Here is a 20,361-nt window from a genome sequence, read left to right on the forward strand (position 1 = left end):
CGTTTGCCTCCATTCTCCATTCTCCTCTTACTTTTAAATTGCTAGTTTGGTTTGGTTAGCCTAAAATCATTACTTGTTCGTATAGATGCATGAATGGTGGTGAGACAAAGACGTTGACTTTGAAGCACTATAAGCTTGGCTTCATGATCCTGTTCAACTAGCTCAACTAAAGGGTTATGGTGTATTCATTATAACTTGATAATATTTGCTCAATATCTTTTGATGCTCAGCTTAAACAAAGCAGTCTCAGGTAGCCTAGCCGTTGTTTTCACTACGACAGGCAGAAGTGTAGTTGTCCTGAAATACACTCTGGTGTAACTTGAGTGCATGCTGTTGATTTCTCAGTGATCCCTCTTATAGCAGCCCCATTTGCTTCTATTTAAAAAAAACACACATTTTATGGTGATAACACTTTGACTCAGGGGACCTGAGGCAGTACAATACAATTCCTGAATAGCTACCTTTCTCTGAGACAAGCTAAATAGCTCCAAGTCACAGGGGGAATGATACACAGTACTACAGTTTTTCAACAAAATCCAGTCAAGATCCAAACAAAAGCCATGGTCACTTATGACTGATTCTGATTCAAATACTAAATGAAAAAGTGTTTTGAAAATTTGTATTTTGCAGAACTATCCATATACCAAACAGTGAACAGTGAAGAGAAGCTAAAAAAAGTTACATGATTAAAAGTCACAATTACCACACATTGACTGTTGCCTCACCCCAACTTGTTTGTCTTCGCTGACCTTAAGAATCCCCTATTTTTTAAATCAAGAATGTAATGTGTCAAGTGTGCTTTGTGGATGATTCTAAATTCATTATCCCTGAAGCTATGTAAACAAATAGCAAAGGACAGATTACATCTATGTGTCTCCAGGTTATTTCTGGATGATGGATTGTGATCTCATCTAATTGTCATTCAAATGACCAATTTAAATTGAGTAGATATGGGAGGAATGACGTAGACCAGTGCTACCTCTGAGATACAAAAGATAACATGAATCCATGATGAAAAATGTTGGAGCATTTTCCAGTGCCCCACAGACCTCTGCAGGACAGTCAGACACACATTTAAGGTATATAGGCATTATGACTTCAGCTATAGATAAGCAGCATTAAATCAATAGTATAATAGGACTATATACTGAAACTGTGACTGGTTAAGAGTCGTGAATTGACAAAAGGAATCTAGTTAATTTTCCTTCAGCAGTGGCTGACTGCCTGAGGTCATGTCCAGCTGAGGGGATGGGGAGTGTGGGAGGAGGGCCCAACCACTGGCTGCATTCAGCATCGCAACCAGCTGCAAGTCAGACAACGACAGTCACATCAAGACTGGAAATTGGGCAATTGTGCCTTCAAAATAAAACAATAAACCTAGAAACCCATTTGAGCACGTATGAAAAATAAACCGATCTAGGTGTGGAAAAAATGTGTGGCATCTAGCAGAACGGACTTGGGACTTAAGTTAATTTCTACAACCGGTAACTTTCCTGGTAGACCAAAGATATAACGTGTGTTTGTTGTGCGACATTTTTGCGCCAACCTGAGTTTTATTATTGTGAAAGTTGTGACCAGATGCTTCAGCTCAATGTTGCTGCTGGCTTCACACTGCCAGTGTTTCACTAGTGAGAGAGTGAAAGCTCAGGGGCCGTAGCGATTTGAAAGCGGTACCATGCGCATACCATACAGTAATTGACCTGCCACATAGAGCCGATTTTCCTTTTTTCCAGGAGTCCATGTTTCCATCTGTTTTGAGAGAAAAACAAGGACGTCTGGATGTCTGCTGAGCGCTCTCCCATCTGAAACACGCAAGAGGACGCGACTCTCCAAGTGAATTTGTATGGAATAAAACCAGGTATGTCATCAATTACACTCAGCCTGTAGATGATCTGTAACGGCGCAACAGTGTATTAAGATGTGACATGTGTAACAGCGTAGGTGATCAGCGCTGTCATTATGTTTTTCTGGTGTATACAATTAAGCCTCAGTATAGGAGACGAGTCCCGTTATGTCCCCTTGTATCTGGGAAAGAAATCGCAGCTTAAAGTAACGGTGTTGCACTATAAATGTCGCAATTTCATATCCTTTTCAATCACTGTGGTAATGCAGATTGTGAAAGTGGCAACTGGATTCTGGTGTCAATCGTGTCGATGCCTCCTGGAGGTGGTAATCGGCTGTTCCCTCAGACTTAAGGAGAGAAGCCTGTAATGAAAAAAAGTGTTGCCAAATTCCACTTTAATTACATTAAGGCTGCATTTGGACCGAATGACTTGTCACTCCTGTTTGTTTTCACTGTGCAAATTTGGAATCAATCTGACAATGCTGCAATAATGCTGGAGAAATCCCCCAAATAGTCCTGGAACTTTAACTACTTCAGGAAACTACAGTACCTCTCCAAAATGTGGTTGTGTGGACATTGCTGGCATGTCGGTCACTCCCTTAAATAGCAGAGAAAGGACGGGAGGTTAGGATGCCAGGTAAATAAGTACCAGATGTTGTAATACTATACAAAATTGGGAGGTTTTGATAAAACCTGGATATTTTCTTTTAATAATCTATACTCAAGCTCTACACTACATGATCCATGCGTTAATATATGAAACAATATCAAAACAATTATGTCAGTGCTCAAAAGGTACAATCCACTTTCACAGTATCACTATCCTACTGTATATCTCCATGGTAATTTGGCATTTCAGTGGAAGAAATACAAAATGATTTGAAAAATGTTTAAATGGTCCATGAGATTGAATTCATACTCACTAAATCTAATCAATTACTCAGTTATGATGATGGGAGCATTATTCTCCTGCACAAGCTTTCCATATGTCTCATAGGAAGGAAATTTGTGGAAATGTCTCTGCATATTCAGAAGTGTCGATGCTGTACAGTAGCAGTGGGCTGCTGTGTGGGCGGCTGAACCAGAGGACAGATGAGTAGGCATGTCCTGTGTGCAGTGAATCAGGCTGCTATTAGCAGTACATGTGGGAGCTCTGGCAGACAAGGTCGAAAAAAATGTAAGTTGCTTATATACCAGTGTGCAGAATAATATGCAAATGTTGTTTTTCCATTACATTTAACCTTTGACTTTTACTTTAGATGCTCAAACAGCAGTTTGTACATAAATGGAATATCCATTTTCTCCAAATCAACATTCTTAGGAATGAAACTGGAATTACAACAGAGGAACGTGAGTTGTCACACCCGCATTTTTATCTTGAACCAAGTTTCCTGCCCCCAGAAAGTCCTTTCCTTCCTCCTGAAAAGTTCCTGATCCATGTTGGGTAGTCTAGTATAGAGCACATACCGGTATGTCACGCACACCATCTTCTTTGAAGTATTAGTCATAACTATGGCTTTGCTCTAAATAGAATTAATTAAACAAAACTCTCAGTGCATTTCCGTGAACTGTTATAACTTCACAAGTGCTCTGTGACTGTAAAAATTCTCCAGATTACAAGTATAAACTTGCAACATTTGTTCCCTCCTCACACTGATCATGAAAATACAATGTGTAAATGTGAGTCAGAAAGTGCCAAAATGGTTGTTTGGCTTAATCTTATTTGCCTAAATGGGGATGGGAGCATTCCATCCATTTCATGGCTAATGAACACTGCTCTATTGAGAGTATTGAGAAGGCCTATTGTAAAACCCCATTGTCTGTCTGCTTGCTGCCACGGTAACACTCTCACACTGGCAGCAGAGCTAATGCTGCAGTTAGAGCTGACAAATGCCTCACACGAATATATCAGAAAAGAAAAACATCAGTTTACCTTGACTCTGCATGGGGATTAGAAATCCAGTTTGTCAGATTTTTAACAAGTCAACACCACCAGGAGCCATTTGCAAATGGCTCCAAGTGGTGTTTGGTTTAATCTCTAAACATATTTCTCTAAAAAGAGCAAGATTCCTGAGGAGGGTCTTACATTGTCTATATCAAGATAGGGGAAATGCAGCAGATATCATTCCTACTAGGCTTGCCAAAGCTCCCGAGTGACCTTTTCTGCAAAGCATTGTGTTTGTTCATGCTCATCACTCAATGCCTCGTCTGTAAATCTTATCCTTGCCAAGTAAGGCAAAACAACAGGAGACAGAAGGACCAAACCACTTGTCCATTCATGCTGGGCCACCTAATATCACAAAATGAATTACAGAGAAAGTATTTTTAGACTTTTGCATAAGGTTTTTCCCTTTTTTGGGCTGAAACCTCATGTTGTTGATTTTATTAGCATGTGGGAACATGTTTATACTAGTGGTAGATGTCTTTTAGAAGTTTCGGGTGGTGAGCCAGGTTGGTAAAAGAAGTGACTGTACTCTGTGATTAGAGCAGAAAAGGGTAGCTACTTGTAGGATCAACATGTGCATTCATGTCAGTGTCGAATATATTTGTATATGTTTTTAAAGCGTTCTGCCTTCACATTAGTTTCTATGTAGTAGTGTATTCACAAGTGTTCCTTGCTAATGTGCATGTTTTCAATGGTAGAATCCCAGATGAGCTCTAAAATGCATTTATTCATATCATAAATTACTATATGCACTGTCCAGACGGCGTTGAACCTTTGTGGCGTTTTGATGAGCTGACAGTGACTTTCTTCTCTTTCATGCAGGATTAAGTTGGAATGTTTGGCAGAGCTGGTGATGACTGTACTGCTGACATATCTTTTACTCATCCACAAAGTGTAGAGCTATCGTTTCCTATTCACTTTCCCTTTCTGATAAGGCCTTGTTTTGGCCTGCTTCCTCTGCTCTGGATAGCAATGACGACTTTGTACAGTGTAGTGGATGTAACTATTGGATATCTTTGCAAACCAGACACCATCTGCAGCCCGAAAGGCAATTCTAGCGAAAGTTAAAAACAGAGTTTTGCATGCAAAGAGACACTTGAGCACAAGAAATCGAAAGGGTGAGGCGTTGGGAGTGCAGCGTTGGAATGCAAGCTGAATTTTGTCCTGAAAAATAGCTACTAAAACATGTCTCTTTTCTTGTGCCCACACTAATACTGTCACAACTGTAAACACTTGTTCCTTCTCTCCTCCACAGTCCTACCAGCAAATATGTCAGGGAAGTCAGATGGGAAAAAGAAGTGGGCGGCAGTTCGGGGTCGCCTGGGCTCCTCGCAGGACTCCGATACTCAGCAGGAGGCCAACTTGGAGAGTGCTGATCCAGAGCTGTGCATCAGACTGCTGCAGGTTCCCACTGTGGTTAACTATTCTGGGCTGAAGCGTCGCCTGGAGGGCAGTGACCAGACATGGATGGTCCAGTTCCTGGAGCTCAGTGGGCTGGATCTCCTCCTGGAGGCCCTGGACCGGCTCTCGGGGCGAGGGTGCTCACGCATTGCCGATGCCCTTCTGCAGCTCACCTGTGTCAGCTGCGTCCGGGCAGTCATGAACTCCTCAGCAGGGATCCACTTCATTATTGACAATGAGGGATACATTCGGAAGCTCTCCCAAGGTTGACTATACAAGCATCAGGCTTTTCATTTTGTAAAAAAATTGTCATCCACTACTTTCTCCATACAGTGTTTGTCTAATTATGTCTCAGATTAGCTTTACTCATGAAAAGAGTGGCTCAGATGTAGTATTTTAAGTATACTTATTTTAACAGTAATTAATATAACTGCACTATAGTTATGCACTATAAGACACTTAAATCATATTTAAAAGAAAGGCATCTCAAGTTGACACTTCTTACATATTATGTAACATTTGTAATATATCAGTCATAATTCACATGATTTGACCGTTGTCCATGACTCACTTCTCTGTGCTGAAATTTCCAGCCATGTGCTCAGCTTTTCATACAGAGATGAATCATTGGGGGTTACTTTGGGACAACCATACCAGTATAGTGTCATTCTGTGTAGTAAATATTGGATTTCAAACACACAAACATCTTTATCTATAGCACAACGCCACATCTTTGAAGGGCAAAGTTCAAATTGTCCTTAAAGGCAGCGAAACAAAGCATCCTGCTTGGGTCTAAACACTAGAGAAAAGTTATCTAAGAGTAGATAGAAAAGCTTCCTGTCAGAGACATAATTTGTAAATATGAATGCTTTACCTGTATTGATGTGTGTGATCATGATGCTCCACAGCCTTGGACACTTCCAACACCATGGTGAAGAAGCAGGTGTTTGAGCTACTTGCAGCCCTCAGCATGTTTTCTTCAGATGGGCATCGCCTGGCTCTGGATGCCCTGGACCACTACAAGGCAAGTAGAAGTGGAACATGTCTCTCTTTTTTTTTAAAGTTAAGTTGCTGTGGGATTTGCCTCATATGATCCTACATCAGCCTTAATAAAGCCCTTAACCTTAACAATGCCCTCTAGTGGGGAGTTGGGTGCACAAGCATTACAGAGTTACAGTCTTCCTCAATGATAACTGTGTTAATTACTTGATATGACTTTGATATCTCCTTCAGGGCGTGAAGACACAGCAGTATCGCTTCAGTGTGATCATGAACGAGCTGCAGGCCACAGATAACGTCCCTTACATGGTCACCCTCCTCAGTGTCGTCAATGCCCTCATTTTTGGGACAGATGACCTCAGGCAGAGGGATAAGATGAGAAAGGAGTTTATCGGTAGGTTCTCAGTTCAACTGCTATCCAACAATTAAATCAGGAGAAAGGTCACTCTGTGGTAAACTGTTAGCTATACAGTGTTTCCTGTGGTGAAAGTGAATACAATAGGGAGAACAAGCCACCAGTGGAGTTGTATTACAAATATGTCTGTCACTGGGTCTTTCCAAAAATAGGTGAAATGGCCTCATTTTGACGCTGGAGAACGAAGCAAACCAAGTGTATGAAACATTGCATTCATGTATTTTGCATCATAAGTAATGCATTTGACTATCACATTTTATGGTTCAGGAAAATGTCATCACTACACAGATTAAATCGCATTGACCTTATGAAGTTTTGATGATATGGTTAAGACAAAGTGGGCCAACTGGCTGAAACTCACGCTTTATCCACAGAGGCATCTTCTATTGTACCTGCATAAGGGTAGTGAGCCAGGATGTACCGCAGGAAATTAATTTGGACCTGTTGTGTATGTAAGCAAAAGAGAAAGTAGCAACACCGATTTGAATACAATACTTTTTTGTGTTCAAATCCATAGAAAGACTGATGCAATTGTTTTACAAATAGTTGCAGCTATATAAAAAGAAACTAAATTCATTAAAACGCTACCGCACACCTTCAGCCAATCAGTATTTTGATTAGCAACTCCTCTTTTGTGATTGCTCACCTGTGACTTCCTGCCAACTCCCAAACTAACTAACATTTACCACTGTGATGACATAAGTGGCCTCTTTTATGATGTACTTTCTTACAAACTTATAATTGAGTGTTGTGGTACCCAGGCCTGTTTTTGTTTTTGTCTTGCAGGGCTTCAGTTACTTGGTATTCTGCCAAAATTAAGGTGAGCCTTCCTTCCATTGTTCACATTTGATGTAGTCAGTTCCTTTCATTTCTGAAGCAGATTTTATACAATAGTCGACAATCATTGCAAGTAAAATTAAGCTTTTAGGAGAAGACTTAATGCCATTTGTGTCCATTAATGGGGGAACAATTCACAAAGGTCTTCAATAAAGCAGGTGTAATTAAAATGGCATTAAATGTGAAGAGAAGTGCTGCCTCTCGCTGATCTGTATGTGTGTGGTGTGCAGGGAGCAGGAAGATGAAGACTTGATTATTCAATGTGAAGCTTTTGAAGAAGCAATGGCTGAAGATCAGGAGGAGCTGCTGCGAGTGTATGGGGGCATTGATATGAGTAATCACTTGGAGGTCTTCACTACACTCTTCAACAAGGTGAGAGCTGACTGTTTGACTGGCTTTCAGAACTAGGATGGTCCAGTAAGCTTGAGACTGACTGAATGAAAATTTAGTTGCAATTGTGCACAATAACATTTTTTTTTTAAACTATCTTTCTGGTTTAATTAAGCTTTGTGCATTGACTTTTCATTGTGCTAGCACACATTACTATCATTCTTAAGTGTGTAAACACGGCGTGCCTTCTTAATTTGTGCATTCGCATGTGTGTGCAGGTGAGCAGCTCTCCGGCCTCTCTCCAGCTGCTGTCCATCCTACAGACACTGTTGGTTCTGGGGCCAGGCCGTTCGGATATCTGGCTGGCTCTGGAGGCCATCACTAACAGAGCAATACTGTTGGCCCAGGACTGTGAGTCAGCACTGCAATAATATATTCACTTTAGTTCAACTCTCTGATGAGCCAAATGGCCTCCTCAGTGATTAATGTGTGAAAGGGAGTGATTATCCAGTAAAACAAATCATGGTGTAGAAATAGGGTTTTCTGTGGATAGCTAGTGACAGAATGGATGAAAGTTTTCGTTTAAGATAAATTCAAATAGGGTTTATCAGTGTCTCTGTTTGGATTTGTGCTCTAGCTCAGATGGAGTCCTGTGAGAAGATCATGCAGCGTCTGATGTTCTCTAAAGGCAAGAGCTGCAAAGGTCATCATGAAGTGGACGGGCTGCGGGTCAGAGTGGACAAGGCTGTGCAGACTGATCTGGATCATCAGGACATAGAGAAGCCAATCAAAAGCACAACGTCCTCTCAGATACCCCTTTGTGCCTCTCCTCCACCTCCACCTGCCCCTCCTCTACCCCCAAGTATGACTGGGCCCCTACTCCAAGGTGTTAACCACTGCCCCCCACCACCACCACCTCCTCCTCCTCCACCACTACATGGAGGATTTGGTGGACCTCCTCCGCCTCCTCCTTTGCCTGGAATGCCACCGCCACCACCACTGCCCTGCGGTCCAGGTATTCCTCCCCCGCCACCCCTACCAGGGTTCGGAGGCGGACCCCCACCACCACCTCCCTTACCTGGCATGCCGCCTCCCCCACCTCCTCCCGCTGGCATGATAGTGGCTCAGAGCAGCCACACCCTGGGGTGCAGTGCACCTATCAAGGCAAACCGATGCCCAACTTTGAGAATGAAAAAGCTCAACTGGCAGAAAGTCCGTACTGTTACTGGTAAGTGGGGAAACCTTTCTTCTGAGGGCTCCAATTATTTCAGTACCAATTTGTCATTTATTTTTTGAATGCAGCAATCCTTAACTGAATTTAATTTAAGAGTGTCAAAGCCATCTTTGATATATGCTAAGACTTAAACGTTTTTTAGAAAGTTTTGCCTCTGTCTGTATTAACCCCTTCAGGCCATTTTGTATGATTTAAATAGGCGATAACTTGGGGAAATTAACACATTGACAGAAGGTACCTGAGTAGAAAATGGCTGATAGGTGTGGAAAGTTAACATGAAGAGTACTTCAGTTGAAAATGAAACAGAACATTAATCCAAAATTGGGTGTTAACCAATATGGAATTCCCCCAAGTTCAGAGGAAAGAACATCTCTTTGATGTGATTTTCAGCCGGGGTTTTGATGATGCAAAATGGAGCCACATGAGCTCATGACAGGTTACTCTCTCTCCATGCACACACAGATGGTCACTCCATGTGGGCTTCGGTTCAGAAAGAGCCTCCTACTCGCGAGCCGGACTACAGCAGTATCGAGCAGCTGTTCTGTTACCCGGTGACTGAGCACAAAGACAAGGGGGCAGCTGCTCCTGTCAAGAAGGAGCCTAAAGAGGTGTGCTTGGTCAACACTCGACACAGCTCCTCAGAGCTGTAGCACTGAAAACAAACCCACCTGATTATCAAAGCTGAATTATCAATATGGCTCCTAATCATTGTCTTTTCGCTCTGTAGATTACATTCATTGATCCAAAGAAAAACTTGAATTTGAACATATTTCTAAAGCAGTTCAAATGGTAAGAGTGCACATTGTTTAGATGTGTTTTAGATATATTTTGGCCTGTTTTCCAGCTTTATCATTTTCATTTTTCTTTCCAGCAAAAATGAGGATTTTGTAGCCATGATTGAGAATGGGGATCGAACTAAGTTTGATGTAGAGGTGCTAAAACAGCTTCTAAAGCTCCTACCAGAGAAGCATGAGGTTTGTGCTATGAACACTCCTGAATCCTTTTCTGTAGAGGTTTATGCACACTTGTCTGCCGTTTAAAAGTGACATTGCATGTCTGAGTCACAGTGTTGTCTTCATTTAGATTGAAAATTTGAAGTCATTCCAAGGAGAAAAAGAGAAACTGGCGAACGTCGACCGCTTCTATACCTCTCTTCTCACTGTGCCATGGTAACTTTCTACTGGAATTCTGGTTTAATTATGTACATATTGAATGCTTAACGTTTTCACTTCAATTTATGTTTAATGTATATCACAATGCTTAAATCCTGATTGACTCTGATTTCTTGATGGTCTTCAGCTATCAGTTAAGGATTGAGTGCATGTTGTTGTGTGAGGAGACTGCATCAGTGTTGGATATGCTCAAACCTAAAGTTGAACTGGTGGAGGAGGCCTGCCAGTGTAAGTATGCCTTCAGCTTTGCTTTTATGAAATGACAGCTTGTTATGATCGTCCCTGCTGTCCTTCTCCAACATGTCGAACTCAAGCTCAAGCAGTTTACAATAAAATTAACAAGCTTTAACAATTTTCACAGCTCTCAGGATGAGCATGCTCATGCCCAGTTTCTGCAGGCTCATCCTTGATGTGGGAAATTTTCTCAACTATGTAAGAACTTCCACCGTCTCATTTATATTTCACTTACGCTGACATTTAGAGAGCCTGCATTTTTAATCATCGGTCTACTTCCAGGGAAGTCACACTGGGAACGCAGAGGGGTTCAAGATCAGCTCTCTGCTCAAGCTTACAGAAACCAAGGCCAACAAGAGCCGCATTACACTGCTTCATCACATCCTTGAGGTACACAAACTGCCTCATAGCCGCCATAACTTCTCCCCCTCAGTCATGAACCTTTTTAATTACCTACTGTGTGGCTTGTTTTGCAAAGGAAGCAGAGGCGAACCACCCGGAGCTGTTGGCACTACCAGATGATATAGAGATCTGTGAAAAAGCAGCAGGGTACAGCAACTTTTCACGTCTACACTTGCTCATGTCCTTCTTTTTTTAAATTTTTTTTTATGTAATTCTCAATGGATTTTTAACATGCACATAAAGGTTTTCTGTTTTGTCCTTTTAGAGTAAGTCTGGACTGTGTTCAGTCAGAAGCCAATGCCTTACTAAAACGGCTGAATGAGTCAGCCAAGAAAGTCTCCAACTCTGTGGAGGAGGTGAAGGAGCAATATGAAAAAGTGCTTGACGTAAGATTATAATCTCTACTTTGCCTCCAATTTTAAAAAATGGATGACTTAAAACTGTCATAGATGCTGGATCCAACCCGCAAATGCCTTGCATTTCTGTACTGCAGGAAAATCTGGAAGCATGTCGAGCTTTGAACGAACGGTTCGCTGACATTGACAAAAAGAGGAGTGAACTGGCAGTCTACTTATGTGAAGATGCTAATAAGCTTTCGCTTGAGGAACTCTTCGGAACCATCAGGACTTTCCGAGGACTCTTTATCAAGGCAAAAAAGGTCTGAAAGGATACTTAGTTGATTTTTAGTCATTGTATGATCATCCCTATAATCATCCACTATTCATCAGTTCTATCTGACAAAAGCTGAGACTGATTCTAGCCTTTTATACACTAAAGGGCTTATGTTGTGTAGTTTTTCAATCTGCTGTGCTGTTAGAATGTGTGCATGCAACAACTGGGAAGATGTTAAGATGTCTCTGCCCAAATGATACTAAGACAAATTGCTATGTACATTTTGTGCTTGGCAGTGAGTGACGCATTTTTTTTCCCACAATAACAGGAAAATAAAACCAGAAAAGAGCAGGCAGCCAAGGCTGAGAAGAGAAAGAAGCAGCTGGCAGAGGAAGAGTCCAAGAGACAGAAGGGAGAGAATGGAAAAATAAGTGAGTTGTGATGGCACCCCCTTCTTTGACTGTGCTAGAAATCCCAAACCATAATGTGACTTTATTGGATAGACTGTGTTGTCAGCTGTCCTTTTTATCCCTCTATTGCCAGTCAAGAAAGGCTTTGTGCCACAGAGCGAAGGCTGCATTATCGACCACCTCCTTGCAGATATCAGGAAAGGTTTCAGCCTAAGAAAGACCAGGCCCAGGTGCGATTCGGAAAACCTCCCTTCAGGTGAAATGCATAGGGATACCGGCCCACCTGGTAAGGACAAGAGACTGTGGCCTCCATCTGCAGTTCCTAGCTCCACTCCTAAGCCATTTCACTACGAGCCACAGCTTTGCTGCTTTCTTTAGGCTCTTTGTGTTTGCTCACCACTCCCATCTTGCTAAGCTACATGAGTGTTTGTTTACATGCATCTTTGCTCACTCTGAAATATCAATCCATTTCTGAGAAAATTTAATTAACTGATACTACCTACATCTGTCCCTCAGGATCAAGTGTGAAGCCTGTAGGCGAAGATGCCGTAGAATCAGCCACCATGTCCGCTCCCACCAAATCTCAGGCCGAGGGTCACCAGCCCAGCACAGGCAAGGTGAACGGCCTCATCAGTCCACCAGAAGAGACTCCGTCAGCACCTCAGACAGTGGTGCAAGGCGGACCCCAAACGCCTCCAAATGCACCCCCAGGAGAACCAGCCGCAATGACACTGCCACCCCTGGAAAGACTTGCATCACTGCAGGAGGAGAAACGGCCAAAGAACCCTGCATCGTCCCCAGATATGATGCAACCTAACCCTCAGGCAGAAGGAGAATATCAACCATGTCTCCCCACAAATGGCTTTTCAGTAGATTCAACTGAGACCAGCACCCTCAGCCCATCCTCCCTCACAGATTCTGACCTACTAGAGGCTGTGTTGGATGGCACTTCCAGCCTAGTACCTGAGAAGTTGATTCCTGAGGAGCCAGTGGACATTAATGTAAATGTTCAGCTCACAGAAAGCCCTGCTCCTGATATACACAATGTTACAGAGAGTAGTAAAAGCAATATAATGGGAGGTGGGAAAGTTGAAACTACTAATAAAATAAGCCATTCAAAAGACACTGTTGGTCTAGACGTGCAAGAATGCATTAGTCCAAGAACGGCTGACCAAGATGAGGTTGTGAGTTACAAACATTCTGACCCTAAAAGCAATAAGAAAACACTCAGTAAGGAAATCCAGGCATTTGACGTCCCAGATGGACTGGAGTCACGTGATCAGACATCAGTCTCTGAGGCAGAGCCTTCATCCCCTAAGCCCGAACCAAAGAAACAGCAGAGCCTCTTTAAACGAAACAAAAGGAAGAGTAACCAAGGTAATCAATCCATTAACTTAAATAAAGATCATGTTTGGAATGCTAGTCTCTTGATGTTTCTTAAAGGGAAATCTTTGTTTTGTTTTTATTGCATTTTACATTTTATATTTTATGTATGGGCTATTTTAGCTTATGTTCATGAGTATTTTGCATGACACCATGCATTTTTTATTAAAGAGTATGGATGCAGTGTGCAGATTTTAATGTTGAATGGACTGAAATCGATCCGGTTTATTTGAATGCTCTGTTTTCCGTTCTGACTCTCTAAAACACAAGGTAACAGTGGAAAAGGACACACTAAACATAAAAAAGGCTGTGTGTTGCAGTGAGGTAGGTCAATCGATGGGATGGCAAACTGTAAGCAGGAGTGTCATCCTACTGAACTCAATCACCATCAAAGCTTTGTTCCAAATAACTTTTCATTTGTTGGTCTAACTGGAATCTGGGTTTCATTTGTCTGTGTTGTCCAGCTTTTAACATGCGCTATATCTAACAATTTTCCAAACCAATGGTGTCAGGCTAAAACCTTAACATTCGACCCGGTGCATATTTGTCTTGAGGTGATTCTAATGTCTATTAAACGATTAATTCGCTTTAATTTAATTGATGTTTAAGAAATCTAACACTACACTGATCTTAAGCAGCCCTGCAGTATCTGAAGCTATCGTGACGTCATCGTGGACTGAGTTATTTCATGAAAGCTGTCACTTTTGTGTCTCTCTCTCCATATTTTCTTGTCCATTCCCCAAATCTGCAACTGGGACTGTTTTTTTTGTTTGTTTTTTAAAAAATCTAACAGTCTTGTGTGCTTCCTGTAAACTGTGCTATGTTAATCGGACTTGGATGAAAGATACTGTACATGATGTAAATGCATGAATGTTTCACTACTAAAAAAACATTTTAAAGCAGATGTAACCCTATTTGAAAGCCAAAACAATCTCAGTGCTTAACAAGTATGTAAGTAAATTATTCTACCAAGTGCATTAGAGCCTTTTTAAAAATGCTACTGTAGATATAATTATTTTAAAGGGTATTAAAATATTTCATTTAAATATATTATTCTGTTCATTCATTTTAATCTTTGTTTCCCTAGGTGACTCCAGAAAAAGGAAATCAAGAAGAAAAAGAAAATGTTAATTTCACAGATCAGAACTGGAAGTATATTGTATTTTGTGAGACCACATGAACATTGATTTCTTCAGGAAAATGCAGGAGTATTCCTTTTGCAATGATTTGTTAATCTAAACCAAAAAGAGTAAACACATCTAAGGCTGGATGGGATCTTCACGCATGGATGTAAACATGTCACTTTATGTAAATGAATTGTAGTTTGTGTAACGGCCTATATGAGTGGTTTTGTTTCCGAACTCTTAAAAAAAAGTTGAATGGGCCTTTGTATAATTGTTGTAATATGCAGTGAATCTGTTTTGCTATATTTATCTTGCAGCCCCTATAGAAAAGAGATGCAGTGTTGGCAAAAAATATACTTTAATTTCACTTATCAAAAGAAAACTGCTTGGATCGTACGTCCTAATTTCTTTATGTATTGTTCAAATGATCTTTAACAAGACATATAATGAGTGTATAGTGGATTGTATCTTTTTAATGTTATATATTTTAATAAAAGTAAATTTACAAATGAAGTGTTTGATTGTTACCTCTTCACGCAGATGGGTGGCAGTAATGAGGCAAATAATCAATTCGAAAAGCCCAATATGCAGGCTACACATTAAATCTTAATCAGGATTTTGATTGGCGAATCGATTTATATGATGCACCCCAATGTCTGTTGTATTTTATTCATTGTGTCAGTGCTTTATCAGCCTGGCAGATAGCTAGTCTAGACACTGCTACGCACTGTGCGTCTGGCTCTGACATCATGAGCTATGGGGTTACAGATATGGCAATGCCACTCTTGGAGAGGGTTTAGTCTTCTTGAGACGGACAGCCTAAAGCCACCACCAACATGTCGGTCACCTGGTCGGCAAAAGACCTCAAAACGAATCAGCCCGCCGCGACGGGACTGAAGCGATCGCGCAACGACGTCGGGAACAAAGCGACTGTGGTCCTCGGTGCGCAATGGGGCGATGAGGGCAAAGGAAAAGTGGTTGATTTGTTGGCGACTGAAGCTGATGTTGTGTGCAGATGTCAGGTAAACGTTTGGATTCATGATTTTAGAAAATCATTCACGGGCATGTACTTGTGTTATTGCTGTATTCCATTTTCTGATGCATAATGCCAATACGGAATCCGCATTTACCGACGGCAACAGGTGCACCGAGTGAAAACACTTTTTACCTCTATGATTTGGGGAATACTGAACAGCATAACACATTTATTATCTACGTTTTTTGACTATTATAAGAAGCCATGCTGTGTATGTGTTGTAGTTTTGTGAGGGTGCACTAAAGAATTTAAATTATGTAAAATGGGGACTGTGTTCATTCAGCCCAAAAACATTTTGCATACTTAGAATGCCCGTCTGTTTTAGCGTGAGCAAGTGCAATTTATAAGCATGATTTATCTCTTGATTCTTGTACCCACTCTTAAATCAGGTGTAAATCTCTGATTTATTCAACTAATCAAACAGATTATAGATGAAAAGCATGACTCTAAGTTGCATTAAATTCATAATAAAAACAGCTCCAGACAAGTCAGCTGCTGTCACTTAGGCTACATAAGATATATAACACTCTCGTCACTCCGGCAGGGTGAAACCTGCCAACAGTTGCCGTGTTGTACTTTCTCCCCTGACAGGACTAGCACCCTGTGTTCTGGAGGCTTGAGAGCCCCACCCACTGGGCTACAGAGAGGTCACATTCTCAGGGTGACTTGATATGTGAGAAGGCCAGGTCTTAGCCAGGGGGGACAAACTGGAAGATCCACCAGCACCAGCCAAGTCTGTTAAAATAGGTGCTGGAAAAGCTCTGTGAATTGGGAAGAGGGTGGCTTATCACCTCACGAAAATAAAGAGCGGACATGCGTAGCTGTGGCATGTGGCTTCAGCTCCTGTGGTGCTATCTCCTGTAGGTGTTAATGTCATACTGCTTTTGATTGTCATCAATATTGAGCGTATAAACTTTGATTTACAGGGGGGGAACAATGCAGGACACACAGTGGTAGTGGATGGCAAGGAGTATGACTTCCACCTTCTCCCCAGTGGAATCATCAACACCAAAAGCATATCACTCATTGGTAAAAATGGAGAAGCATCTTTGATATTAAAGCATTTGAGTCTACCATAGAGTCTTACTAATATCTCATCTTTCCACTCTTGTAGGTAACGGTGTGGTCATACATTTACCTGGCTTGTTTGAGGAGGGTGATAAAAATGACAAGAAAGGTATTTTGAGTTAAAAATACACTTAAATACATGTTGTATTGGCGTAAAATATTGGTTTAAACTCATAAATGCTGTTTGCTTTCTTTGGAAAGGGCTGAAAGGTTGGGAGAAGAGACTAATTGTCTCTGACAGAGCTCACATTGGTACGTACAGTTGGTTAGCTAATTATTCATAGTGGTTCATTACTTCATTAAAATATGGAAATCATGCATAAATCATATTTTTTAAGAGTCTGTGAAGGTTATGTTTTGTTCATGTCTCTCCACAGTGTTTGACTTCCACCAGGTTGTTGATGGCTTGCAGGAAACTGAAAGACAGGCACAAGATGGAAAGAAGTAAGTATAGGGTTGGAGATCAGGACAGAAACTTCAGACCTTCCTAATTTCTGCCAAAAGCTAAGATTTTAGCTTTTTTGGGGTTTTTTTATTTATTTTTTTTACAATTAATACTATCTATAACTCCAAATTTGTCTTCAAATCACTTGTTTTATTACGACAGCATTGGAACAACCAAGAAAGGCATTGGACCTGCATACTCCAGCAAAGCATCTCGCACTGGCCTACGTGTTTGTGACCTCCTGGGTGACTTTAAGGACTTCTCTACCAAGTAGGGATATAATCTCTTGACTATTTTTGCCCCAACCAGCTGATGTTTTTCATATGTTTTCCTCTTGGATCCTTTCAGATTCAAGAACCTTGTCCACCAGTATCAATCCATGTATCCATCCTTGACAGTTGACGTTGAGGACCAACTGAAAAAACTCAAGGTAGACACTGATAAAACAGACTGTTAAAAGGTGATGAATTGTCACTGCTCCCAGCAGGAAAACATATTTCTGTTTCCCTGTTATGCGCAGGACTATGCTGAGAGATTGCGGCCAATGGTTAGAGATGGGGTCTATTACATGTATGAAGCTCTTCATGGATCCCCAAAGAAAATTCTGGTTGAAGGGGCCAATGCTGCTCTCCTCGACATTGACTTTGGTAGGATTATCAATGATGAGCTGCATTATTTCAAAATGTATAGGTGATATTTGGAATTTGTTAAGTAGTCCGAGCTATTTTAACAAACTAAATTCTTCTCTATAGGCACATATCCTTTTGTGACATCGTCAAACTGCACCGTGGGAGGGGCATGCACTGGTCTTGGTATCCCTCCGCTGAATATTGGTGATGTGTTTGGTGTAGCAAAGGCCTACACCACCAGGGTTGGAATTGGAGCCTTCCCAACAGAACAACTTAATGTAAGATTTTAATATCACTTAAGTCAATCACTGATATTGTTGGGGACGTGTAAGCTAGATGTGTCTTCCTCGCCTGCCGTGTCTCATTGTATGAAGAAAAAACACATGACATGTTATGTAATACCCTAATACCGAGCTTGACGTGTATATTTTGTTTCTGGTCATGTGGCTAACACACAGGCAGCAGAGCTGGCAGGGGGAATGTGGGGGCGTTTAGTGAGTGAGTGCAGCTGTCAAATTTTGTGAGAGATGGGCTCAAACACTCTTTACCTCTTATGCTGGTCACGTGTACAGGGATAAATTTAGGGCCAGAGTCCGGGTTCAGGATATATTTACTGTGTGAGCCAGCATCATGTTACTTGTCACGAGAACTGACTGTTGTAATATAAGTCAAGATATTAAAACTTTGTCCCCCTGCCCCTGTAATGCTTTATTGTACTCAAAAAAAGTACTAAAAAGTATATAAATAATGTACTGGTAGCATATTTTTAAGTTTTTATAGAATTGTTTTATTATGATGAAGGTCTTGTTCATTTGTGTATTATAGTAGTTTCACTCAATTTGGTTGTAGGTCAAAGATATTACCATAAAGTCTGCTAGCCACATGCTAACACTTTCTATAGTAATCAGCCAGTCAGCTCCCTTGTCATTAGTTTGCCTGCAAACACTTGAATGTGCCAGTGATTACAGTATGCACGTGTTTGTTAAGAAACATCTAAGAAGAATTGTATAATGTGTCTTTCTGTGGCTTGAATTTATATTGGCAATATAAATATGTTCAGTTGAAATCAAAGATAATAGCATAAAGTCTGCCAGCCACATGCTAACACTTGCTCAGTAATTAGTGGCTGTTACTGCAGTGATGGAAACAACTGCACACATCTACCTGTTGTGAGTAATAAACACTATTGAAGATGACGTCCCAACAATGAATGTCTAATATAATTTGAGTCCATTAGCACCAAGGTAACAGGTATGCTTTGTTTTCCTGTTGTCTGTAGGCAGTTGGCGAGCTGCTGCAGACAAGGGGTCACGAAGTGGGTGTAACCACAGGAAGGAAGCGGCGTTGTGGCTGGTTGGATCTTGTTATCGTCAGATACGCTCACATGATTAATGGCTTCACTGCGTAAGTGGCTAAAGCAGTTAAACCAATTGTAATCAACAGGTGTTTTGTGGTTAATATGTTTGAATATTGAAGTACTTTTCTGCACCAGTAAAACCACATGATGAGAATGATAGACTGCACATGTTAAGCAGTTCTCCTATAACATGTTACCTTTCCCACAGCATTGCTTTGACAAAACTTGACATTATGGATGTGTTGGATGAAATCAAAGTTGGAGTCGCCTACAAACTCAATGGAAAAAGAATTCCCCATTTCCCAGGTAACTAGCAACGTGTAAAATACATGTCACAAGCCCGTCTGCTTTGTTGGATCACTGATAAGATAGATGTATGTGGGGATGGCATTCAAGACCCAGTATTGAATTAATATTTATTTTCTTTTAATCATAGCCAACATGGACGTTTTGCAGAAAGTGGAAGTTGAGTATGAGACCTTCCCCGGTTGGAAGACGGACACATCTGCAGCCAGGAAGTGGAATGACCTCCCAGCCAAGGCACAAAACTACATCCGCTTCATTGAGAACCACATTGGAGTTCCCAGTAGGTTTGACACAATACAACAAACATGTACATATTTATCTTGCACAACACACACATTTAAATATACAAGAATGGAGAAAACAATTGTCAGCAATTCCCAAACTAGCATGAGCAATTCCTTTATATGGTACTGTTTCCTTTCTCAGAATATCAGGATGGTTATTATTATTTTTACAGTGGATTAATGGTAACATTTTAAAACTTTTCTAATGTTTTTCTCTTTTTAGTCAAGTGGGTCGGCGTTGGCAAGTCCAGAGAGTGCATGATCCAGATGTTCTAGAGGGAAAGCTTTACCTCCCCATTGATGGAAGCACAGATGATGTGGCATATTCTCATCACCTAAAATGATCATCTCATCAGTTAATAAACAGTACATCTGTGAAACCTTTTAGCAGTGGTGGCTAAGATTTTGGGTGTCTTTTCTTTCTCTCTCTCTCTCTCTCTCTCTCTCTCTCTCTCTCTCTCTCTCTCTCTCTCTCTCTCTCTCTCTCTCTCTCTCTCTCTTATTTTCAGTTAGATGTTCCTATTCATTGGTCATTTTAATAATTTGGTTTGATTTTAAGATGTAAATCTGTTAATTTAACCAGCACAAATGTTTACAAATAAAAATGTATAGATTTATGGCCATCACTCCATAGATCATCCATTTTTTTTTTAATTTGTTGAGCAAAACTTGACTGTATGGAAGTGAGGAGATTTATTCAAGATAAAGATCCAGCCTAGAGTCTACAGGTATTGTGATGTTTCAAAGGCGTAAATTCCAATATTTGTGACAGCCCGTGAAAGCAGCACAATGTGGGCGAAGTTATAGAACCAAAAATGACGTAGCTTGTAAAACAGCTGTCGGATTGGCTCTGAGCTTTCACGTGACAATAAAGGTTTCCTGTGATTGGCTCCAT

General features: G+C 41.0%; 3 protein-coding genes across 3 annotated transcripts; all 3 read left to right on the top strand.

Annotated features, from left to right (window-relative positions):
• The first annotated feature begins 5,057 nt into the window (after positions 1-5,057).
• On the top strand, positions 5,058-7,427 carry inf2 (inverted formin 2). The gene is made up of 4 exons (XM_062440240.1): positions 5,058-5,454; positions 6,098-6,213; positions 6,423-6,582; positions 7,390-7,427. The coding sequence occupies exons 1-4, from the start codon at positions 5,058-5,060 to the stop codon at positions 7,425-7,427; spliced, it is 711 nt and encodes a 236-aa protein (XP_062296224.1).
• A 3,066-nt stretch (positions 7,428-10,493) lies between these two features.
• On the top strand, positions 10,494-14,796 carry LOC134000764 (inverted formin-2-like). The gene is made up of 9 exons (XM_062440239.1): positions 10,494-10,608; positions 10,693-10,800; positions 10,889-10,959; positions 11,078-11,198; positions 11,306-11,470; positions 11,753-11,855; positions 11,968-12,120; positions 12,351-13,211; positions 13,488-14,796. Exons 1-9 carry the CDS (start codon positions 10,546-10,548, stop codon positions 13,538-13,540), a joined length of 1,698 nt encoding a protein of 565 aa, XP_062296223.1. The 5' UTR covers positions 10,494-10,545; the 3' UTR covers positions 13,541-14,796.
• A 266-nt stretch (positions 14,797-15,062) lies between these two features.
• Positions 15,063-19,846, top strand: adss1 (adenylosuccinate synthase 1). Its single transcript, XM_062440213.1, has 13 exons — positions 15,063-15,363; positions 16,304-16,406; positions 16,492-16,554; positions 16,647-16,697; positions 16,823-16,889; positions 17,053-17,160; positions 17,239-17,320; positions 17,411-17,537; positions 17,643-17,797; positions 18,799-18,923; positions 19,085-19,182; positions 19,313-19,462; positions 19,690-19,846. Exons 1-13 carry the CDS (start codon positions 15,178-15,180, stop codon positions 19,740-19,742), a joined length of 1,368 nt encoding a protein of 455 aa, XP_062296197.1. The 5' UTR covers positions 15,063-15,177; the 3' UTR covers positions 19,743-19,846.
• The last annotated feature ends 515 nt before the right edge of the window (positions 19,847-20,361 follow it).

The sequence above is a fragment of the Scomber scombrus genome, chromosome 19, assembly GCF_963691925.1.
Source record: "Scomber scombrus chromosome 19, fScoSco1.1, whole genome shotgun sequence".
Classification (NCBI taxonomy): domain Eukaryota; kingdom Metazoa; phylum Chordata; class Actinopteri; order Scombriformes; family Scombridae; genus Scomber; species Scomber scombrus.